The sequence below is a fragment of the Embiotoca jacksoni genome, unplaced genomic scaffold, assembly GCF_022577435.1.
Source record: "Embiotoca jacksoni isolate LCO1_2020_lvr unplaced genomic scaffold, fEmbJac1.0.p SCAF_37, whole genome shotgun sequence".
In the NCBI taxonomy this organism is placed as follows: Eukaryota; Metazoa; Chordata; class Actinopteri; family Embiotocidae; genus Embiotoca; species Embiotoca jacksoni.
The window spans coordinates 1,795,834-1,817,802 of NW_027185389.1; the positions used below are offsets into that span (position 1 = coordinate 1,795,834).

Below are 21,969 nucleotides of genomic sequence, written 5' to 3' on the forward strand. Positions count from 1 at the left end.
CTATATGCGAGCCAGTAGCACTACTCAAACACAACTTTTACCCTCCTCTTCTTCTAGCCTGCAAATTTCTCGAGGACTATCTGAGTTAAAGTCATTCATCTCAGTCACCAGCTTCTTTCCTATCGACAGCACGGCCAGTGTCTCTCAGTCTGTGTAAACGAGGAGGCGGAGCTATGTGTGTAGCTGCTTTGATGTGTACACAACAGCTGGTGTCTGTTAGAAGCACGGATATTGATGCATTTACTCGGATTATACTCATCAAAAGTACATTATCCGTACCGGATACTCATTTCAGCCGAGTACTCGTCTCATCTATAGACTGTATATAAAAGTGGACGTAGCCTCCGGAATCGCAAAATGAGGCCGTTGCGGAAGTGCCGTAAACTGCAATACCACCGAGTGCCACTAGGGGTTGGCTTCAAAAAGCCTCTGTAGACTCCCATTCAATTTCTCTCATCAAATTCTCGGTCTATAAAAATGTTCTGTATGTCATTCGCTATTGGTGGGCGGGACGTAGGATTGCCAGGCTTCCAATCAGATTGAGTCAGATCCTTGTCACTGTGGGTTGCCGCTTGGTTTATAGTGTTTTATCGATACATTATACATTTGTGGATGGAGGAGTTAATTAAAATGTATGTTATGAATCTTTTTCATCCTGCCTCGCTCTGGAACCAACATTTTCCTGCGTTTATCGCCGGTATCTAAAGCACAACCTCCATCCTTCTCTTAAAGGTCAGAGGAAGCCGAGCCGAAAAGGTAGAATTGACTGTTTTGAGTGGCAGAGTTACTCTCACAGAATAAATAAGGATCGCTGCTCTGATGCGGATCTGCACAGTAGGACTTATGAGCCTCTCCTCTTTCAGCGGAGAGGAGGAGCCGCGGAGCCTTACCTCCGCCGCGGGCACTCCCTCCGGTGGGCGGCAGTGCAGGACGATCATCCCGTTGATTGGCACCTCCTTCCCCTGGGGGTCCTGCTCAAAGTTTTTCCTCAGGTCTGTGTGGGGAGATAAGAGGCAGCTGTCAGGTATCAAGTGTCACGGTCAGCCTGGCCTCAATCCCCTTCAGCGGCCACTCGGCACACCACGACCTTCAAAAAAATAAAAACCCGCTACAGCCTGTGCAGGATAGAGAGGATCCGATGGTCCCTGTGCGGGGGTAAATCTGTTGACAAGGTGGTTTGGAGGATACACTGGATGGATGGAGTGAGCAAGGATTGCTCTGATCATCCCGGGGCATTCATGTGCATACAATAGTGACGGATCCCATTCGGCCCCATTTCCCCCAAACTGCCTTTGATAGCTTAGTGTGCTGCAGTTATCCACTGAAAAACGTTTAACATGGCAGCTTCTTCTTTTTCTTTGGAAGAATAGAAATGTGCCTTTGAAATTGTAACACCGGTTCTGAATGGGTTTCATGTACCCCGAGGATCAGGAGAGGTTTTCTCGCATTTAAGAGATCTAAATACAGGAAAAGGAGACCGTGGAAGCCTCGGTTCAGCCGGTGTGCAAAAAGGAGTGCAAATTTGCACATCTCTTCATCTGTGAAGTCGAATTTCTTTTTCTTTCCTCAAAGGACAAAACTTATTTTGCTTTCTTGATGTTTAACAGTATTTGACTTCTCTCTGCTCTCAGATAACTTCAAACACCCTCCGGCAGCAGTATCGGTCCTAGACCACGATGTGTCTGACTTTATTAGACGGCATTAGTTTGTGGGGGATTGATTATTTCATCGCTGATAACTCTGATTCAGTTTCTGTGAAGATAATATCAGCTTGTTGGGCACGAACCAAAGCAGGAATGTAAAATAAGGTCCTGTTGTCTTTTAGCTTCAGTTTTTTTCAGAGGACAGACACTGTAAATCATTTGTCGAATAGTACTTAAACCTCTAAGGGGAAATTCAAGGTTTTGTCGAGCGGCTGAAAGACAGTTTTATTTTTTTCTCTGTCTTTTGTCGGACCAACAGAGAGCTGAATATCAGCAGCAAGGTCAAGTTTTCTATGTTTTTAATTCATACACGTCATATATGACTGTCACTTAGTCCTGGTTTAATTTGTGTTTTTACTGCCGACAAGTACCACAAATAGGTGTTTGTTTCAGGGTTTTAAACACAATTTTCTGACCAGTATAAAGGAACTTAAATAAATGGGTAAACCAAGCTAGTCTGCTGCCTCCAACTGAGCTGAAAATGTACAACAACAAAAAAAAAGATCCTGACCCAGTTTAATTTGAAAATAAATCAATCTTATTAGACCTTTTTTAATTACAGTGTCCTTTATTATTTAAAGAAAAAAAACTAAGAATTGATGCACCAGAAATATTGTGTGTTTTCTTCTTTTTCTAAACAGGAAGCCCATGTGTCCCACCAAGAAACTCTAGCACCAATAATTTGTTAACATTTTTCTTGTTATGCTTCGTTAGTAGCAGCTAATGCAGCCTCGTGCCTCTTGCCTCAAGCACAGATGAAGACTGGTGAGCTCAATCTTTTCCTGCTCCACACCCCCGGATTCTCTTTTATTTTTCAGACTTGCAGTCTTCCGACCCTACCAACACCGACTCAACTATCATCATGTTTATCAAACTTCACACCGCTCCCTCCGGAAACATAAAAAGGCGTTATACCACTCCCCTCCCCTAACACACCGAAACACACTGATGTGTAAAACTGGAGGAGTTCTCCTTAAAATAAAAGTATGAAATCATATTTATGAACCAAACACAATGTCACCTTCAATATTTACTGCCAGTGTTTGGACTATTTTTGACTGTTTCACTCCTACATGCACCCTGAAAGTAGGTGAGCCTGAAATTCCCTCGCTTTGAGCTTTGTGACAGAGTAATGAACGGTGTCGGTACTCACAGGCGATGCGGGCAGTCGCCTTCCGACTCTTGGAGGTGCCCAGGTGACTCCAGGCCACACAGAGACACCAGTAGTCCTCAGGCCCGTGGAAATCCTCCACCTGCTGGCGGGACACGTTGATCATCACCTCGCGCACCTTCAGCCCTGCAGAAACAGAGACAGTAAGATAGTTAGAAACGAGCAATTCGCAACTTCGAATTAATTCGATCGAATTATTGAAAAAAATCAATTAATCAATTTCTTTCTCTGACTGCCAATTATTTCCAATTATATCCATGTCATTTCTTGTGAGTTGATACAAAACTCCTATCTGAAGTCAGCAAGTGAGAGAGAGAGAGTTTAGCCAGTCCATTGCATTAGCTTTGAACAAAATTAAGCTAAAACATACTAGCAGGGCACTTCTCAAAAATGTGTAATGTTTCCTGCAGGATACATGAAGGTCTAAACAAAATTTCATGGCATCAAATCCATTCATGTTACGTTATGGCATGAGTGGAAAAGTAACTATTTGGCATCATTGTGACCGCCATAAACGTCTGTTCGAAGTGTTGAGTCAGTTCATTTGGTCGATGACAAAAAAGTTGGCATGCTGGTGTCGCTTTAGAAAAAGTCAGAGGATCACCCGACTCACAAAGGTTCATGTTCTGGGTACTGTGTACATGTTCACAAAATTTTGTGGCAATCTGTGAGATAGTTGTAGACATATTCCAGTATAAAAGCCAAAAGTGGAAACCTTTTTTTGCCGCAAGAGGAAAAGTCAGCGGGTCACCAAAGTCCAGAAGGTTTATCCTCCGGGAACCATGAAATTCTGTAAAAAATGTCTACTCGATACACACAGTAGTTGTTTGTCTGTTCCATTCGACTGACTGACTCGAGCCATGTCGCCAACTAAAAATATAGCCTCCGATTTTGGGTTGACGGTACCAGTTGGGTTCAGGCGGATCAGGTCTTAAGAGATGCATTTACAGACCAGATTCAGGTCTGTGCTTTAAGACACGTGCTGAGCTACAGCTAAGGGAGAAAACTGAATTCGGAAAGCCCTTAATGCTAAATAGGGCTCCTTAAAGAATCCGTAATCAATACCTCGATGCGTCTAAAGGCTTGCGTCAGGGATCAATGGGTTTTACAGGATTAGTTATGCACAAGTTCTTAGGAAGGGCTGACACACTTCCTAAATCAGTGCCTTCTCCCCCTCTCTGCTTAGCTCTTAGAGCATCACCAAAGAAATTGGCAGAAACACAGACCCCCCCCCCCCGGGGGGGAACCCCTGCTGTATCTTCTGAGCGCTCAATGCCGCTAACAAGAGTAAAGCTAAATCAGCTGTAGCGGAATTAGCATTAATAATTTGGACTACACTTAACGGCATATGTAGTCTCCCCCGTGCAAGCGACACCAGGGCAATACGCCCGCATTATGCAACACAAAACGGCATGAGAACACAGCATCCTGCACAATGCTCTTATTACATTGGATATATTAAAGACGATAAAGAGGGGGGGGAGAAAAAGAAACGCTCTGTGTTCGAAAATCCTCTTAGGCAACGCGCTTGCGAGCGTTCTCGGTTGGAGACGCTCGTCACCCTGTCATATAGCTTCAGACGGGTATACAGCACCCGTATTTTAATCTGAGTCATCGGCTTAGGGCCTGTCACATGTGGGGTTTCTTTCTGAGCCCTCCGCAGCCTCCGGGCCTCCTCATTTACCCACAGCTGTATTCGGGACAAGAGATGTGCGCCATGTGCCGGGGGAAGGGAGGTGGTGGTGGGGGGGGAAGAGCAAAAAGCCACCTGTCGGTCTTCATGTCCATCCACTGTCTCTGATAAATAACGCTTTCATCTGACACGCTCTTACTTAAGTCAAACAGTCTCGCGGACTTCCCGAAATGAATACCAAATTAAAAACCAGAGTGGACAACGTCGGCGGAGCGACGGCGATAAATCCACCGCTGGCATTTACTGGGAAAAAATTATGAAATGGAGAACATTTGGTGGCGGGCGGTCCCACGCTGCGCGGCAGTTATAAATGACAACGACAACAAGGAAAAAAAATAAAGCGGGTTTCCTTCCTGTTCGCCGCAACCGAAACGCGCCCGACAAAGTTGTGAAACAAACGAGGCGGTTCGTCTCAATACGGCGCGCGGCGGTGTAGCTCAGCGGTGACCGGCGGTTGGTTTAAATCGTGATTGACAGGCACGGCGAGGGGTAAAAAAAAAAAAAAGAAAAAAAGAAAGGACTTTTTTTTAATTTTTTTTTTTTTTTAAGAAGAGTAATAAACAAAGCAGCAGCTTCACGGGTTGGCGCTTCCCATTCGCGGCCCCTGCAGAGAGTGAGACGCAAACATAATTCATAATTTCTCGAGCAGGGGCAGAGAGCTGGCAAGTGACAGCGTATGTGTGGGAAGAGAGACAGCAGAGGAAAATAATGACTAATGACTCTCCCGTGATGCCCCTGAAAATGTGTGAGCCGGGTGTGTTTTCGGAGAAAGAGCGAGAAGACAGACGGACTTTAGTGACTGATGGAGAGGAGGAAGAAGAAGAAGAAGAAGAAGAAGAAGAAGAAGAAGAAGAAGAAGGCGGGAAGTTTCCCCGACAAAGCGGCGCATTTTACCGGAGTCCCAAAAAAAAAAAAAAAAACGATCGTCGACAGGTGGTTCGCCGGAGACGAGTTGCCGCCGCTGTGTCATCTGTCAGCCCGATTTGTTTATAGGCAGAACAGTGTCGACAGGGCTCATTAGAGGAAGCCACTTGATCCGCTCTCCTCCCCAATCCCCTCCTTGCTCTTCACAGTTTCCTGAGTCACTTGATAAATCCATCCAAAAAAAAAAAAGCGTCTGAATCACTCGGGGAGAGAGAGAGAGAGAGAGATGGAGAGAGAGAGACTGGTTGGCTTCAGGTTTCGGAGCTCCGGGGGAAGAGGAGAGTGTCGCCGCCGTCGTCTGAGCTCATTCATTCGGACGTGGATGATGAAAACTTCATTAAAATGTTGCATCGAGGTATCATTTCTGCCTAAAAATGTTTTTTTTTTTTAATCTTCAACAGGGTTTCACTGCAGCAGATAACTTTTGCCCCTCTTCATCTTTCTCATACTTCATCTGGTTCTCTTCTGTTAACCATCCAATCAAGGTGAAATGGGAATGGGGTACTGTTCCCATCGATCAATATTAGACTTTTCAGGAAAATGGCAATATCTGCTCAATGTACTGGCGAAACCCAAAATGCTGGTCCGCTGGCTGTGAAGCAAAGAGCGAGAGGGCAGCTCAAGATTAGACTTTTCCACCTTCACTTGAAAGGCACTGGCTCCATTTAAAGCCTGATGGTGTGTCATTACTGTTATTCTAATATTATTTTACTGACGTCATCAACGAATGCTTCACTATCGATATGTACGCTTTTGCGCCGGCGAAAGTCATAGCCGGTTGTCCATCCCGTTCTCGAGAATGCGATATCTCAAGAACGCCTCAAGGGAATTGGATCAAACTTGGCAAAGACATCCACTTCGTACCGAGGATGAACCGATTCGAAGGTCAAGGTCACAGTGACCCCAATTCGACACATTTTCACGAACGCGATATCTCAGGAACCCCTGGAGGCAATTTCTTCAAATGAGGCACAGTCGTTCACTTGGCCTGAAGGATGAACTGAGTAGAGTTTGGCGGCCAAAGGTCAAAGTTCAAAGTCACGTCCAGCTCCCGTTCTTGTGAACACAATATATCGAGAACGCCTCGAGAGAATTTGCTCAAATTTGGCAAAAAACATTCAGATAGTACCAATAATGACCTGATCAAATTTTGCTGTTTAAAGGTCAAAGGTCAAAGTTACTGTCACCCCACATTAACCCATGCCCGTGAACGCAACTTTTCAGGAACGCCTTGAGGGAATTTTTCTTTAAACTTGTCACAAATGTTCACTTTGGCTGAGAAATGAACTGTTTCGATTTTGGAGGTCAATTGTGAGTTCAATACCTATATGGGTTTGAACAGATACTACAACTTGAGTGGTTAGTAGAGGCATCCAACCACTGGGCAGTAATTCTAGTTTTATCTATATAAAGATAGTATTGTTGACTTGAAACGAGCTGTCCGTGCTTCCTCTGATGTGAATGATGAAGTTGTTTGGTCTGCATATATACATTTCTGCAACGGCTAAATTATTACCTACCCGTATATATTTGCTACACGGCTAGACAAACAACAATCACTGATCCTTCACTGTTAAAGGAAAAGACAGGAGTGTCTTTTGTTTGCTGATTCCTTTTTTTTTTAGGTTTCATGTACAACAGCTGAAGGAGCTGAAGGGAGGGAGAATAACCCCTCTGACAATAGGGAGCAAACTGTTGCTTTGATTGTGAGAAAAATCTGTGTTTACTCAGAAGAAGCCATTATCGGGGCATCTGTCGGTGCCGGGGGCGACTGTCAAAGCACCTGTACTGCGGGGGACGCTTTCACCCCATTGTGATGTCAGTCAATAACTCGCACAGAAAACTAAATATTTGTTGGCGGTTGTGAAATCATTTCATTTAAATGCTCACTTGGCTGCCGCTGCAGGCAGGGTAGGTGTTGCTCTAAACTCATGGAAGGGTTTCTTCAAATGTAACACCGGTTGATTTGAATTCGTCTGAGCTAATGTGGCTGTCGACGACTAACTGTACGTGGTTGTTTCTCAATGCTCATCTTTTGAAAGCCAGTCTGTCATTATTCCTGCGGCTCCAAATACTGACATTTTGACACAGCCGTTGACAGAGAGACGCAGACAAGGTGCCTTGTGTTTTATGCGGCAGGTCGAAAAAGGTCATGACGTACGAAGAAGGGTTTTACCCGGGAGACTGCAGTCAGAAGTTCATGACAAAGCAAAATAGATGAGACGCGAACGTCCTTGATAAAACACGATTTGACGTGGAGGGAACGACCGCACGCCCCGAGTCCGCTTCGTTCGGACGAGAGAGAAAAAAAAGAAAGAATCAAAATTGAAATCAAAGTAGATAAGACCAGCAACTCATGTATATCAATAAATGTATCATAAAAGTATGTTTCTTAGGAATAATAATAAGTGAATACTGAATTTGATCAATTCCAGGCAACACTTGCCTCGCGGCGCTCCCGTATCATATCGTCACGTATGATCACGTGACGCATCGTATCACTCGGATGCCATTTTTATCGGTCTGTTCCAGATGAGATCTCATTTGTGAATCAACACGGTTGGTTTGCAGAGCTTCGACTCTTTGCATCCGGGGTGTGAAGATGCTGCAAACCTCCAGCCAACGGCGACAAAACTCTGACGGTGGCTGTGTTTTTTCGACTCCATGAAGCTTCCTGTCTGGTTGAAAATAAAGACCAAAAAAAATGGAAAACTACCTTCGTTCATCACCCAGAAAAATCACATTCTGCTCCTACATCGAATGTTGAATGAGTTCTTATCAGCCGGTTTCTTTGATAAACGTCAACTGGGTGTCATCTCCCTTTTTTGGATGCCTCTCAGAAGTTGTGCAGATGTTTATTACTGCTGCGTACAACAGAAATGAAGAAGCGCTGGTTGTAGTGGTCGACCGCGCTGCGCCCGCATGCTAATAAAGCCAACCTGACTGAAAACACAACAGCTTTACTCACACAGACCTCAACACGTGGCTGCAGGTTTACATGATGTGCTCCTAGAGCTGATTTCCTGAACTGCATTTCCTGAACGCAGCTCACCGAGCGTGACGTGTGGGCTCTTTATCAGCACGGCTCCGATGGGTGCTCCTTCGTTATGTTTTCTATAATTGATATGCGTTCATTTTCTACAATCAAATTCCAGTCCACTTATTTATTTACTGATTTTAAGCTGCGTCCACGTTGAAAAAGCGGAGTGTGTTTGGAAAGCAGCGGTCACGTTGGCGATCTGCAAGTCAGCAACAACAGCTGATTGTTAACATTACGTTTCATTTAGCTGACGCTTTTATCCAAAGCATTTCAACCGTGAGGGTACAAAACCCAGAACAACAAGAATCAAGAAAATACAATTTCTTCCAGAAAGCCAAACTACAAAGTGCTAAAAGTAAGTGCCATTTTAAGTGCTGCTAAAGTTCTCCTATTCAAGGTAAAGCGTTAACGCGTATCGAGCGCTGCTTATTACAACACCGACGTTTCGACATCGAGGTAACATCTTTTCTACAGCAGCTGTTGTGGGCCGGTTTCCCCCGTTTTATGCAAACATCACACGACCCCGGCTTCCTGTTTAATATTTAATGCATTTTTTTTTTTTTTTGGGAGCCATATTCCAGGCGAAAGGTTCTTTCCTAGCCTGGCTGTCTCACCTGTCGCTCACAATGCTCAGTTCTCTTCACCGTGAGTGCAGTCTGGAAACTCTGCTCGCATGGGAATTACATCATAATATTCGTATCTTAATATCTGTACTATACTGCCGTCATCATTTCAATGGGTGCGATTCATTGAGTTTTACATCTGAAGTGAATCAACTCTGAAATGCCCCTGGCCACTTACAGTTAAAGTAAACCAGGTACTCTAACAGTAATTATCAACCTTACTTTCCTCCACAGGCTGCAAAGTTGTCATGGTTACCACACGAGAGACTGATGGGGATGTAAACAACTGTCACCTGAGCTCAAGTCTGTTTTATCCATTAAAGTGGCTGCAAACAACCCAAAGCCTGGAAGTACGTACGAGTGCTCGCTGAAAATGAATAAATCAACACCGATATGCTCAATAATAATAATAATAGTAATAGTAATAATAAAAAAGTAAAAACGCAGATGGTGTCTTCGTATTTCACCTCTCAGTAGTGGAAATGTTGCATTTAATGTTGCATTTACAAACATGCTGGGGTTTGATTTCTCCCCTTCAGATGCTGCACAGCGAGGAACGTCTGTTTTAGATGATTCCAGCTTCTTCATTTTGTTTCTTTCGGCCGCGGTTTCTCTCCGTCGTTTCTAACGATCTGAGAACGCGGTGACATTGCGAAACACGAGCGATCACGCAGGTTGTAAACAAGCCAACAGTCTAGTCAGTTGATCACGAACCACTTTATTTATTTGGAGGTGAAATAGGAAGTCGGTGCGTTTAATTTGGTGATTTTATTTTTCCTACCAGAATGACAAAAATAAGACAAATTAAAGTAAAGATGGCCCGTGTTATTGCGCAATAATATGGCACTTATTCATAGAAATGAATTAAAACACAATTTATTCAAATTTTTACATTTGGAATTCAAAAATACGCAAGTAATAAGGAATAACTAATCAATTTTCTTTATATTTGAATGACTATTATAATATTACAAATTCATGTTCAGTCCCTAATACCAATCGAGCCAACTGACACGTTATATTATGTTTAAATTACAGCCTATAATGACCTAATGTAGGGCCGTTTTTCATGAGGTGCAAGAGTTTAAAATCACACTTAAGCACATACGATAAGATTTAGCCGTTAACAAATGACCCACGTACAAGAGGTTGCAGTGATGAGGTTTACTAGAAGTTTTTATTTGATGCTACAAACCAACAGGTCTGATATATGACTCTCAACCATCCCTTTTTTAATCTGAGATTTTGCTTGTGAATCTATTTTCGGGGGGGGGGGGGGGGGGGGGGGGGAGAAACATGCCCGTTAATGCACCATCTTCATTTTCACATCCCGTACTTCATCAAGGGAAAATATCTCGCTACTGAAAGGCCGATCCGACAAAGGCTAATAATAGCCGATAATCATCCTGTTTTATCTGCCTTGCCCGGGTGCTCGCCTGCACTTGTGTGCCACCCACTTGCTGTTAAGAGCCACGGCAAGAATTCTTCAAGTGAAGCAGAGGACACCACACTTTCAAGATCTCGGAACAGCGTTAGCACATTAGCGTCACCCTCCATCAGGGTCTCATTACGTGCGCTCCAGCTCGCCAAACTTACAGAGACCCGGTTGCCACACCGGGGGGCTTCGAGTGCTGACAGAAGAATCCTGCAGGTAACGGCTCCGAAAAAAAACCTCTCCCTGCTGTTCGGTAACCGGAGCACTTAAAGTGCTGCGGCTTTGTTCAAAATGAATCCACTGTTTCATTCTGCCCACATTCATGTTGCATAAAAACCCAGGCGCACGGCAGCCGTGCAAAGCAGATACACGCATGTGCACGAAGCCGTTAGAGTTGATTTTGTTTTTTTTGGGGCGGGGGGGGGGGGGGGGGATGATATGATACCTCACCATTATTTATTCCTCCCAGAAAAAGTGGAACTTTTATCTCCCATCACCATTAGGGGCCGCCGTGCCCACATCTTTGCTCCGTAACCAGAGACGGTCCCGACCCACAACCGTGTCACCCCTTTGAAATGATATCTCCCCCCCCCCCATTTCAAGCCTTTGCGAAAATGTGAAATCAAGGCCGACGAAAAGCCAAAACATACAGCTAACAAACGACACATCTCGCAGCGAGACGGCGACAACAAAAGCGACACTCCGCCGCGATGAAAAACCGGCGGTGATTACGACGGCGGCTCGCAAAACAAAGAACAAGATTGTTTTGTGCTTCTCCGTCTGGGGTTGAGGGGAGCTAAATGCAGATTGATACATCAAATCAGCCCACTCGAGTGAGAAGTCATCACAAACTGTAAGTATTTTCTCTGTAGATGGTAAGTGTGTTGCAGGGAGTCGAGTGGAGGTGGTTTATGTTTCCAACTTCACATTCCCTTTTTATTTTTTTCTGTTTTCTGCTTCAGGTAGCATCTCCAAAAAAAACACCTTGTTTTTACTGCAACATATTGAGCACATAAATTCCAATCATTAGGACTCCACTTCTTTAGGTTGTGTTTTAGAGATGAATTTGTCTAAATTACACCTAATTTAGCTTCATTTTCTCTGCAAGCGAAAGTAATTGTGTTACTATATTGCGGTTGGGCAATGCCGACTGAACAACGAGGGGGGGAAAAAGTGAACCTATATGTGTATCAGGCACTGAGGTTATTACTTTGAGCCGTTGGGTCCACGTTTCACTGAAGTCAAGTGTGTTCTCGGTGTGCATCGATTCTGCTTGTGTTTCTCGTGAACAGACTCTGGTTCGGCATGATACGTTAGATCAGAGCACTTTGCAAATGTGTGTGGAGTGTCGGGCATGAGCATCTCCATTTCTGAGGCCATCGCGAAAGAGGCTGCTTTTACCTGTCAATCAAACAGACACGCCCCCCAAAAAACAAGGCTTTTTGACGCTTATTTTCCAACTAATGACGGAAGCCACTTTAGCGGAAAAAAAAAAGCAACAACACTCGTGGTGAAATTTGATTGACTTGGAATTTCACGAAAAAGGTTGAAGTGGAGTCTACGGAGCCGGAGGCTCTTTTGGAGCCAACCTCTGGTGGCACTCGGTGGTATTGCAGTTTAAGGCACCTCCGCATCGGCCTCATTTTTAGAACCCGGAAGCTACGTCTACTTTTATATACAGTCTGTGGTTGAAACGCACCCAGGACGCATTCAGATCTGATCTGTGTGGAAACGCTAAACAGGGACGCATTGTGAGAGCGCCTACTCAGCTGAGTATCAATACAAATAAATGTCCCTTTGTTCCTATCTGACCTGGTGCTCCACATGTTACCGTCACATTACAGCAGGTTTGTTAGTTTTAGAGTTTTTTGTTTTCCTCCATTTAGTCTTTCTCCTGTAGGTCCGTTACAAAAGCAGCTGATTAGTGAATTAATGACCCCTGTTTCACCAAAGCCTCCTCTGAGTTTAACTTTCTTTTCTTTTAGTTTATATCGTATAATTTCCAACACTTTATTGATCCACAGCAGCAGAGACGCGCTGGAACGACTAAATTCATTTAACCGGAGCCGATCCGGATCGTCACGTTTCAGGCCGTGAATTGGGGTTCACAAACTTGAGTGTTCAGACATTTACGAACGTGAAATACGTCATACATTTCTTACAAGATGGTGCATTAGAATGAGGGTCAGTGAGCAGAGACTTCTGTGTTGTTAAATGCCTGTTCCTTTTTACTCCTTCCCTTACGTATCTATTTGTGTTCTTGTGCGTATTTACTCGTGTATTTCCGTGTAGAACGTGCACATTTGCATACAGAGCGGGGAAGTGAGATCCGATCGCGAGACGTCACGTTTGGAGCGACATGAAACGCCAGGTGGGAACAACACGGCTTAAAGCCGGCCACTTTTGTTTTCCGAACTCGCCAGGAGGCATGCCGATCCAACACGGAAACAGCCCCAAAGAGCGTTTTACTCTTAAGTAATAAATGTGTTCCCTAAATATCCCGGGGTCTCGCTCATGAGGAAGATGTAAAATGTCACATAAACTGGTGTCAGCAGTAACGGAGCCGAGACTCTGCTGGGTTGTCGTGATGGAGAGGGACCTGAACCTGCAGGTGAAGGTCTCCGTTTACTGATCGACCCAACCCTCACCTGCGGTCATGAGCGCAAGACCGAGGTCAGGGGTGGAAATTGATTCCTCTGCCGGGAGGAGGCTGGGCTCGTCCTTCGAGACACAGGAAGGTGCTCAAACATCCGTAAGGAGTCGAAGACCGCACCTTCTCGTTGAAAGGAGCACCGTTCAAGAGCTGAAGTTGCAACAAACCAATAACTAACCAAACAATAAAGAACATATGGGAAAGAAACTGCAAAAAAAAAAAAAAAAAAAAAAAAAAAAAAGGCAATTCAAAGGTCAGTCTGGAAGAAGAGTCTACTGAGTTTAGAGGGAAAGAGATCCAAAGGTTGACTTCAAAAGCTTGGTCACCTTCAATGAGGAAAAGTCAGCAGGCCTCAGTCGAAGTTTTGAGATGGACAAAGGCTGGTAAAGGTTTATTGATATCTCTCAAGCAAAAACCCTGGCAGTCAAACCGGGACCTTAAATTGGAACCAGAATTATCGGGAAGCGATTGATCAGCTTGAGACCACTTGGAAGATCTAGTGAGAAGAATTGCAGCAGACGGTGTCCAGCTCGCCGCCAGAAGAATACCACGGGAAGTCCAGTCTTTAGAAAGGAGATAATTCTTTGTTTTACACCTGTGGAAGAATGACATATAGTCATGTAGTATTTGAGAATATTTTTTTTTCCATCCAGGAAGAAGCTATGCAGCAGAAGGTGTCCAACTTAACGATAAAACCAGGGGCATGCTGGGAACATAGTTTTACACGTGAAAACCAGGATCCCGCAAGAAGTTTTGGAGAACGAGTTTCAGGAGAGTGTTTGATCGAACTCGCTCAGCTGAGCTGAAAAAACCTTTGAGGAGCTCTGGCAGCCTGATAGTTAACGGCAACATCCCTGGTTTGATTGCAGCCGAGGACCTTGTATGTTTCTACCTCTGTTTCCGTCACCAACTTCCTGCCTGTGTTTACACCGTCAGCTACCATAAAGGAAATAGAGTTACCAAAGAAGAAAAACAGCCGAGCTCTCCCGGTCCTGAATTTGATCTCGCCCGAATCACGCCGCCCCCGAGGTCGTTCTGCATCCTCACTTTTTACGAGCAAAAGTGTCGCCGAGCAACCTCCTTTCTCCAGGTTCAAAATTGGATATAAAAACACTAGCGCATGCATCGATACTCCTGTGACGGCTCCGGTATTAAAAGCCAAATCCGCTGACTCACCAGCAGCGACGAAAAAGGCTCCTTTCTCTATCGTAAAAAAAAACACAAAAAAAACTTTACAACCCGGTCCTCAGCTCCGGCAGCAAACATGCGGTGAGCCTAAATAAAATCATCTCCATGAAAAGAAAAAAAGAGAAGTTATAACCCCTCCCCCCCGTCCTTTTCCCACCCCTCGGGAGTCTATAGGGTATATGTGTGTGCGAGGTGCATTGTCCGGGCCACATTCGGTTAACAACCGCCATTAACTGGCTCACAAAGCAACCCCGGGGCAACGATAACATCAATCCCGGCTTTAGAGGCCATTACGTTTTTTTTTTCCAACCGGAGATATATATATATATATATATACGCGCCTCGCCGGCGGAAAAGCGAGGTGAGGCCCGTGAGTAGTTCAAGAGGTGGTGAGGTGTCGCCCCCCTCCCCTCCACACCGTTTGTCATGTCCGACCACCTTCGTCCGCCCGGTAACCCCCATCCTGACCGCACGAAGACACGCACACCGACAACAAGAACGAGCACCACCACCCCCCCGGGGGGGGGGGGGGGATAAGGGGGGGGGGCCTGCTTGGCAGGTGAGGCGGTTTATCTGCTTTACTCAGGCCTTCGCGTTTCACACACACACACACACACACACACAAATATCGACACGCGTGTACTCACGCCGGCAAATACGCTCCATGCACCTTCAAAACTACACAAAGGCAACGCGATGAAACACACACACACCAGAAACACGTGCGGAAATATGTACCAACACACTGACACAACTTCGGTATCATCGCACGCAACATATACCCACCCCGACACAAAAAAAACTTCGCCTCATTGTGTGCATATGCAGCACCAATACAGGCGGTGCAAATAACAAATTACACAAACACACACAGATGGCCGAACTGCTGTGCGCACATAATTTCACATTAACTCCCACACAAACACACACCGCACACGACAATATGTACACAGATTAATGTTCCCCCCACCCATATACCACATACCGTCCCCTCACACACACACACACACACACTCTCACACACACACACACACACACACTCTCACACACACACACACACACACACGCACACACGTGATGGAGCTTCTGCAGAATCTGAAGACGAGAGCTTTGTCTGCTCACTGCTCACCAGAGATAACATTCACACTTCTACAGATGCTGAAAAAGAAAGGCCGGTGGGCCCCCCCCTCCCCCACCCCCTCGCCCAAACTCATCTGCTCCCCGGGTAACTATCGAACACCGGCGTCCTATACGGAAACATGTTTGCGTGCAACTCCGAGCGCTTAATAGTTAAGATTGCTCCAAGGGAGGCTTAACCGCCTCAATTAAAATCACATAAAGGAGAACGTGCGAGTTCCTAACAGCATAAACACGTCTCCTGTTTTAGAACAAACAAGGATAAAGAGTTTCTCTCTGTGACGGAGGCAGGTGGATGCTGATTTTCCACTCCGCACTCCCAGGTTGGAGGCAGTAATCACGATGAGAGAAGTGCCAGGAGAAGGCGGCGCGGATGAGTGACGGCTCCCAACCCCCCCCACCCCTCTCCAACCACCACCACCACCACCACCGTCGTTGCGGACATATGGGTGGGAGGGGACCGGTTTACACCCAGCACCCCGGGAGACCCTGCAAAGCGAGCTTTCCCAGCGGCACCCCCTCCTCCCCCGCACCCCCCGCTGAGCGTCTTCCCGGAATTCGGTGAGGTTTTCATGGCAACCGTGAGAGAGAGGAAATGCTGAGGCTTTGCCGCACAACGGGAAATAGGACGGAGTTTACCTCAGGGGATGTTAGCCGAGAGAAAGAGAAAAGACAACAACCCACCTACACTCAGGTTCACTAATCTCCCCGAGGCTGACGTGGATCCCAATCATGTGAAATTCTTTGGTTTGCGTTGCGGTGGGTGGCATCGAGCTGACGTGTCGGGAGGACGGGATGTTTGAAGGGTGTAAATATTTTGTATGTTCATCAGACAGCAGAGGAGCAAATCAGAGCTTTTCGCGGCTGTTTTACGTGTTTTGTTAAAGCTGCAACAACAGCTGCGCTGGAGCATTTTGGTGCCTTTTAGCTCCTTGTTTTTTTTTTTTTTACAGCCTTTACTATTATTGCTGAGTCTCATATTCAGTTGCAGCAGGTTTGAGTAAAATATCTCTGCTGTTCAAGCTTGTAAAAGAGTTTTTCTTCTTCACTGGGTTTCTCTAGACAAAGATAGGGTCCACTGGTTGAAGGGCTCCAAAATAGGTCTCGATACCACCTTCCCACCTCGTGCATTTATAGTCCCGAGTCATAGCTGGATTTATCTATCTTTATTTGTTTTTATTGAAATGTTTTTAAAAATGAAAATGAATATTAATTCGACCCGTTACCTACACCTATTAAATTGTTTGCTTTAGTCTACAAAGGAAGGAAGAAGGCATGCTGGGAAATGGTGAGTTGATTGTCTCAATGACCTTACTCCCTTTTATTTGTGTTATGTCATGTGTTTGGGCCATTTGGGGTGAGCAGAGGGGCCCAAGAAGAAAATTTGCACCGGGGTCAAACTAATTTGTTATGCTGCTGCGCGCCTCCTTATATGGAAATGCAGAACATTCGATTGGGATATTTGAGATTTAAAGATATCAACGGCGACCAAGGACAAAGGAGCTCAAAGGTGGAGCGGCAAGATGACGATCCAAACGTGTTACTCTGCTTCTCCTCAATTGAGAATATCAATCATTATTTTTGTTTAAGACTTCCAGGATTTCTATGGCAAAGCAGCGAGAAAAACAGAGTAATCCAACACAGAACAGAAAAGGGGAGTAGATATTGGACGAACGTTCATAATTTAGTCAGGAAACACGGCTCCAGATGAGCGCTAACGTTGCTCCGTGTCTGATGGAGGTGTAAACAAGCACAATTAGAACAACTTTTGAAGGTGGTAACACGCAAGTGTTTCGTTTACACTCGCTCCACTTCACATGAACGCTACGCACACGAGTAGCTGGTGTGTATGCCGCTGGCTGCGTCTGTAGCTTTTTTTTGTAGTGAATAAACATGAACAGTTTACATGAGTAATACTGAGATCCTACGGGAGGTGAAAAACAATTTCGACAGAAGAAATATCTCGCTGTGAACATGACGTGAACTCAAGAAATAATTTTCCTCTTTTTGAAATTAAAAAAATCTTTATCGATGTCAAAGAATTGATAGCCTGTGAAAAATTTCAAAAATAGCTTTAAAGTTAGCATCAAGGCTAACAGCAGGTAAAACAACAACAACAACTGTGTCTGTTCAAACAACGACAACAACAAAAAAAAGATCAGATTATCCTGGAAACTTATTCAGTCCTTTTTACTTTCTTATTTAATATTGGTGTTTGGTGCCAGGAGTCAACAAACAAAAATGATGACAGGATTTCATTTCAAATATGAAAAGATTTTTGGGTCGACATGACTGACTGTAGATATGAAAAAAAAGATTACATTGGAAATCAAGCTTCTTTTTTCTTTGAAGAATTCAAATCCACGTTCATCCCCAACCTTAAAAACAACAGTTAATATCAAGCATTCTCCAAACTTTGAAAACTTTGAGTGAACTCTGTGTATTTTCCTCCTTCGGAGTTTTTATTCTTGTGATCATCATGTGAAACTTAAAAACTCCCCAAAGAAAGCCCGACTAATGAAATTCTTCTTATGGCGGGGGGGAAAGGCAGAATCCATTACAGGCTTTACAGCCTGACACCCCAAACACCGTTGAGTCAAACCCTAATCCCATATTGGTCTAAGCCTTGGTAATATTCTTTTCATACAGCTCCCTTCATGTTTCTCTCGCTCTCATGTCTCAGATATATATCACAGAGTTATTAATAGAGGAGGAGGCATGAAAGATGGCTGTAAAAAGAAAAAACTAGACCAGCTGTACCGACCCAACCGAGCTCCGGCAGACGGATTCACTCGACTAATTATGTGTCCAAACAGTCTTCTGATGAAGTGACTGGTATCATACGCATCATAAATACACTGAATATCATTTTAATGAAAGCAGATGTCTGTTTGTTTTGTTTTTAACGGCAAAGCAAATCATTCAGAAGCCGCTAAAAGGATACAAAATTCCCCGACACGCCGAAGGAAAATCAGCCAGGAAAGATCATTTTTGCCATCTTTGGTGCAGATTGAAGACATAAAATGGGGCAATATATATAAATATATATATAAAAATTATATATATATATATAAACATATAAATATTGGCCAAATCCACACAGTATATATATATATATATATAAATATATAAATATTGGCCAAATCCACACAGTAGAGACTTGCAGCTGAAACCTGTTCAGGACTCCGGCTGGATTAACATGCTGAGGGAGGCCCAATGGGTATAAATTTGTCACATATTGACTCTCACTATAAATGGCAGCTTCATTATTATACCCGATTAACAGAAAAACAGAAACGTTTTTCTTAGTTGTTTTTTTTACGTATACTTGATGAATTACGCATCTAATTCCAGATAATATGTCTTCAGGGCTTTGGTGAACACGAGACTTTTCACCCCTAACATCCCCACGAGGAAGATTCTTGGTGTTTTGAGTGTAACGTCTCAACAGCTACTGGATATCATACAAATATGATAAACTAAGATGGTGAACTGTAAAACGCTGCTGCCGCTTAACAACACTGTAGTTGTTGACGTGTTTTGTCTCCTGACATTCACATTTAGCTTTGAGTGCTACTTAGACCTTCATTGTGGCACTTCCACTGTAAAATATCTTGACTTGGTACATTAGAGCTTGTCATACTTTTACAATCTCGTGTTACGATGTTGTTAAGATCATGATTTGTGCATAATACTAAATAGCAGCTGAAATATAATTGAAAAAAAACCTCCCCAAACTCAGATATTATTATCAGTATTGGGGTCAAAATTCCTCTATTGGTTTGACGATAATTGGTTTTGAGTAAACACTGTTGTTTTGGGCGCCTGTTTCTGGGGTTTCTGGGGTTTCTGGGGCAGTTGGCTGCTTTTTGTGATTTATAATCCAGGGTTTATTTGTGACAGTGTGGGGATATACTTTACAGATATTTTATAATATTTAGACCCCACTCTGCTGTACAGGACACTGACACTGAGCAGCTCCAAGCATTTGTCATTATTTATTGGACAATGCTTTACCATCACATATTTCTGTAAGATACTCATGAGTCTTTTAGCATAAAGCCGTTTTGTGGAAATGTTTTAATCTAATTTCATCAGTGCCGGTCAGCTTTTGTAATTCAGCACATCTTAGTTCGCATGAAAATAGGTGGATGAAAGGGGAGTCATTTACTTGAGACTTCATCGGGATGTCCTTATAATTGCGTCGAGCTGCACCGAGTATCGCTGTGCGAAAGCTCCTGACAATATAGGAAATAATGATCATTATTATTTCTGCCCTCTGATTATCTAATCGAAGCAATCTCTCCGCATTGTTAAGCTGCTGTAATATATATATAGCTGACCTGGTGAGAACTTTATCAATGAGGAAGAGTCCAACAAAATCTTCTGTGTTTCATCCAACTCTGGTGTCTGCAGAGAAGTGTTGAAATTCAATTTACAATGCCAGGACTGTTGAAACCCTTCCCTTCTCTCACACATATATATTTATATTATATATATATATTATACGTCTGTGCTCCTGTTCAGTGCATTTCAGTGGTAGTTTTGTGATATTGTGTCTCCGGTGTCCCCACTTCCCTCCCTTGTCCACTTCTACATTTCCCAGCATGCCCTCATAATGGCTTGCGAGCTTGTTTACTTCAATCTCAGAAGGGTGTTTTTGTGTGAGCAAATAAATACAGTATATTGTTGTTCATGAGCCGAAGCCGTCTGCGGACACACCGGGGAGCGTCTGCAGCCTTCCCCATACCCCCCCCACCCCCTCCCACCCCTGCTCGAAATGCCAATTGCCTCGTGGCTTCATTGCATTCTGGCCCAGCGAGGCTAATGGAGAGAGAGAGAGGGGGGCATCTCTCCTCCTTCCTCCTTCTTTCTCTGTGATGGATTTCTCCCCAGTATGACTGTTGAATGCTGGTCCAAAGGAGATGAGGGAAAACCCGAAGTTCACAATCCCGCACAAGCATGAAAACACAAGATGGGCACGTCCTCTAATTTGTTCTGATAACAATCAGGCTTCAAAGCGACGTACCAATGAACTTGCTAAAATGTAATCTGCAAACGGCTGCTGACATCGTTTTTTTTGTTGTTGTTGTTGGTTGTTGTTTTTTTTATATATGGGACTGGAATAATCCATAAAAGAAAAATGCAATCAATATCCATGCACACACGCGCTGCGAGATTGCCTGTTACGCAGATACACACAGTCCTCCCACTTTAGCAGGGGTGGGAGGGGCGGGGGAGGGCTCAAGGGCATTGTCAGCTTTATCAGCGCCCAGTGATTCATCAGGCTAGTTGGTAAATAAGAGATGCTATCACGTGCTCCTGGTGGCATTGAGGGAGCCCCGTGTCCCAATCAATAACATTCCAATTCTTCACTGATCTCCCCCTCTGATTAGCCGGACTAATCCAATACACAATGTTGCTGTCTATTACCGAGCCAGGACAAAGCCTTCCCGTTACGACCGCCCTTATCTGTGTGTTGTTGTGTTGTTGTTTCTTCATGTTTACTGCTGACAGAAGCCGGGCCTACGCCGGGGCGGCTACGGCGAGGACGTCCTCAGCCTCTTCTAATTGCTGATCCGCTCGGGGCCGGCGAGGAAGATGGCGAGGAGATATCAGTCGGCCCCTCGGCGGCACGGCGGCCGGTCGAGTGCGGGTGATTGTGGCGAGAGGTAACCAATCGGCGGGCGGAGACCCCGAGCAAAGTCGAGGGAAAAATGGCAATGGAAATGTGGAGATATAGCGAAGTGGCACGGATAATGAAGGAGGGGTTAAGGGGAGAAAAGGAAGTCAGGACGGGCTTGTCAGTCAGCGGAGGACGGCGACACAGCAGGCAGTTAACTGATGCGGGAATGTTGATGAACAAGGCGGGCCTAATTTTAGTTAATGAATATGAAATGCGCATCAATTTTACCTTTCAAAATGATCTGCGCTGAGCATAACTGATGGCAGAAGGAAATGAACGGCATTAACGAGGCGGCGTTTCAGCATCTAGGGAGTAATGTTACACAAATTAAAACAAAGACCTCTGAATTACCGCCCGCAGTCCAGGTATGAGAGATAATTACGAGTTTTTTTGTTGTTGTTTTTTTAAGGCACTATTTCTGAAGCCCCACCTAATTTAGTTAATAGGATCCAAAACTTGAGACTTTGGTGCCCCCCGGTGGTTGTATAAAAAAAATGCTCGCGATACTACCGCTGAAGAGAAAGCGTCACATACTGCAGAATTATCGCCAGGATGGTCTCTTGAAACAGAAATTTATCCTATCAGAATTATTTAAAAGATGCTACGGTCACATAAAAAATACATGGATGCTTTGAATTATTAATACGTTTCCTAAAGGGTCCCTTGAAACCAGCTCAGTGAGCCCTAAATCCACCATATTAGCTTTATTAGTGGAG

At 44.4% G+C, this 21,969-nt stretch overlaps 1 protein-coding gene across 4 annotated transcripts in view; it reads right to left on the reverse strand.

The window, feature by feature from the left end:
- Positions 1–21,969, reverse strand: part of unc5db (unc-5 netrin receptor Db) — a 301,343-nt gene that overhangs the window by 65,247 nt on the left and 214,127 nt on the right. For all 4 annotated transcript variants that reach the window (XM_069166069.1, XM_069166073.1, XM_069166072.1 and 1 more), the window contains 2 exons: positions 2,857–3,000; positions 891–994 (listed from right to left, as the gene is read on the reverse strand). In XM_069166069.1, the coding sequence (XP_069022170.1) occupies positions 891–994; positions 2,857–3,000 (248 nt within the window). The remainder of the gene's footprint in view (positions 1–890; positions 995–2,856; positions 3,001–21,969) is intronic.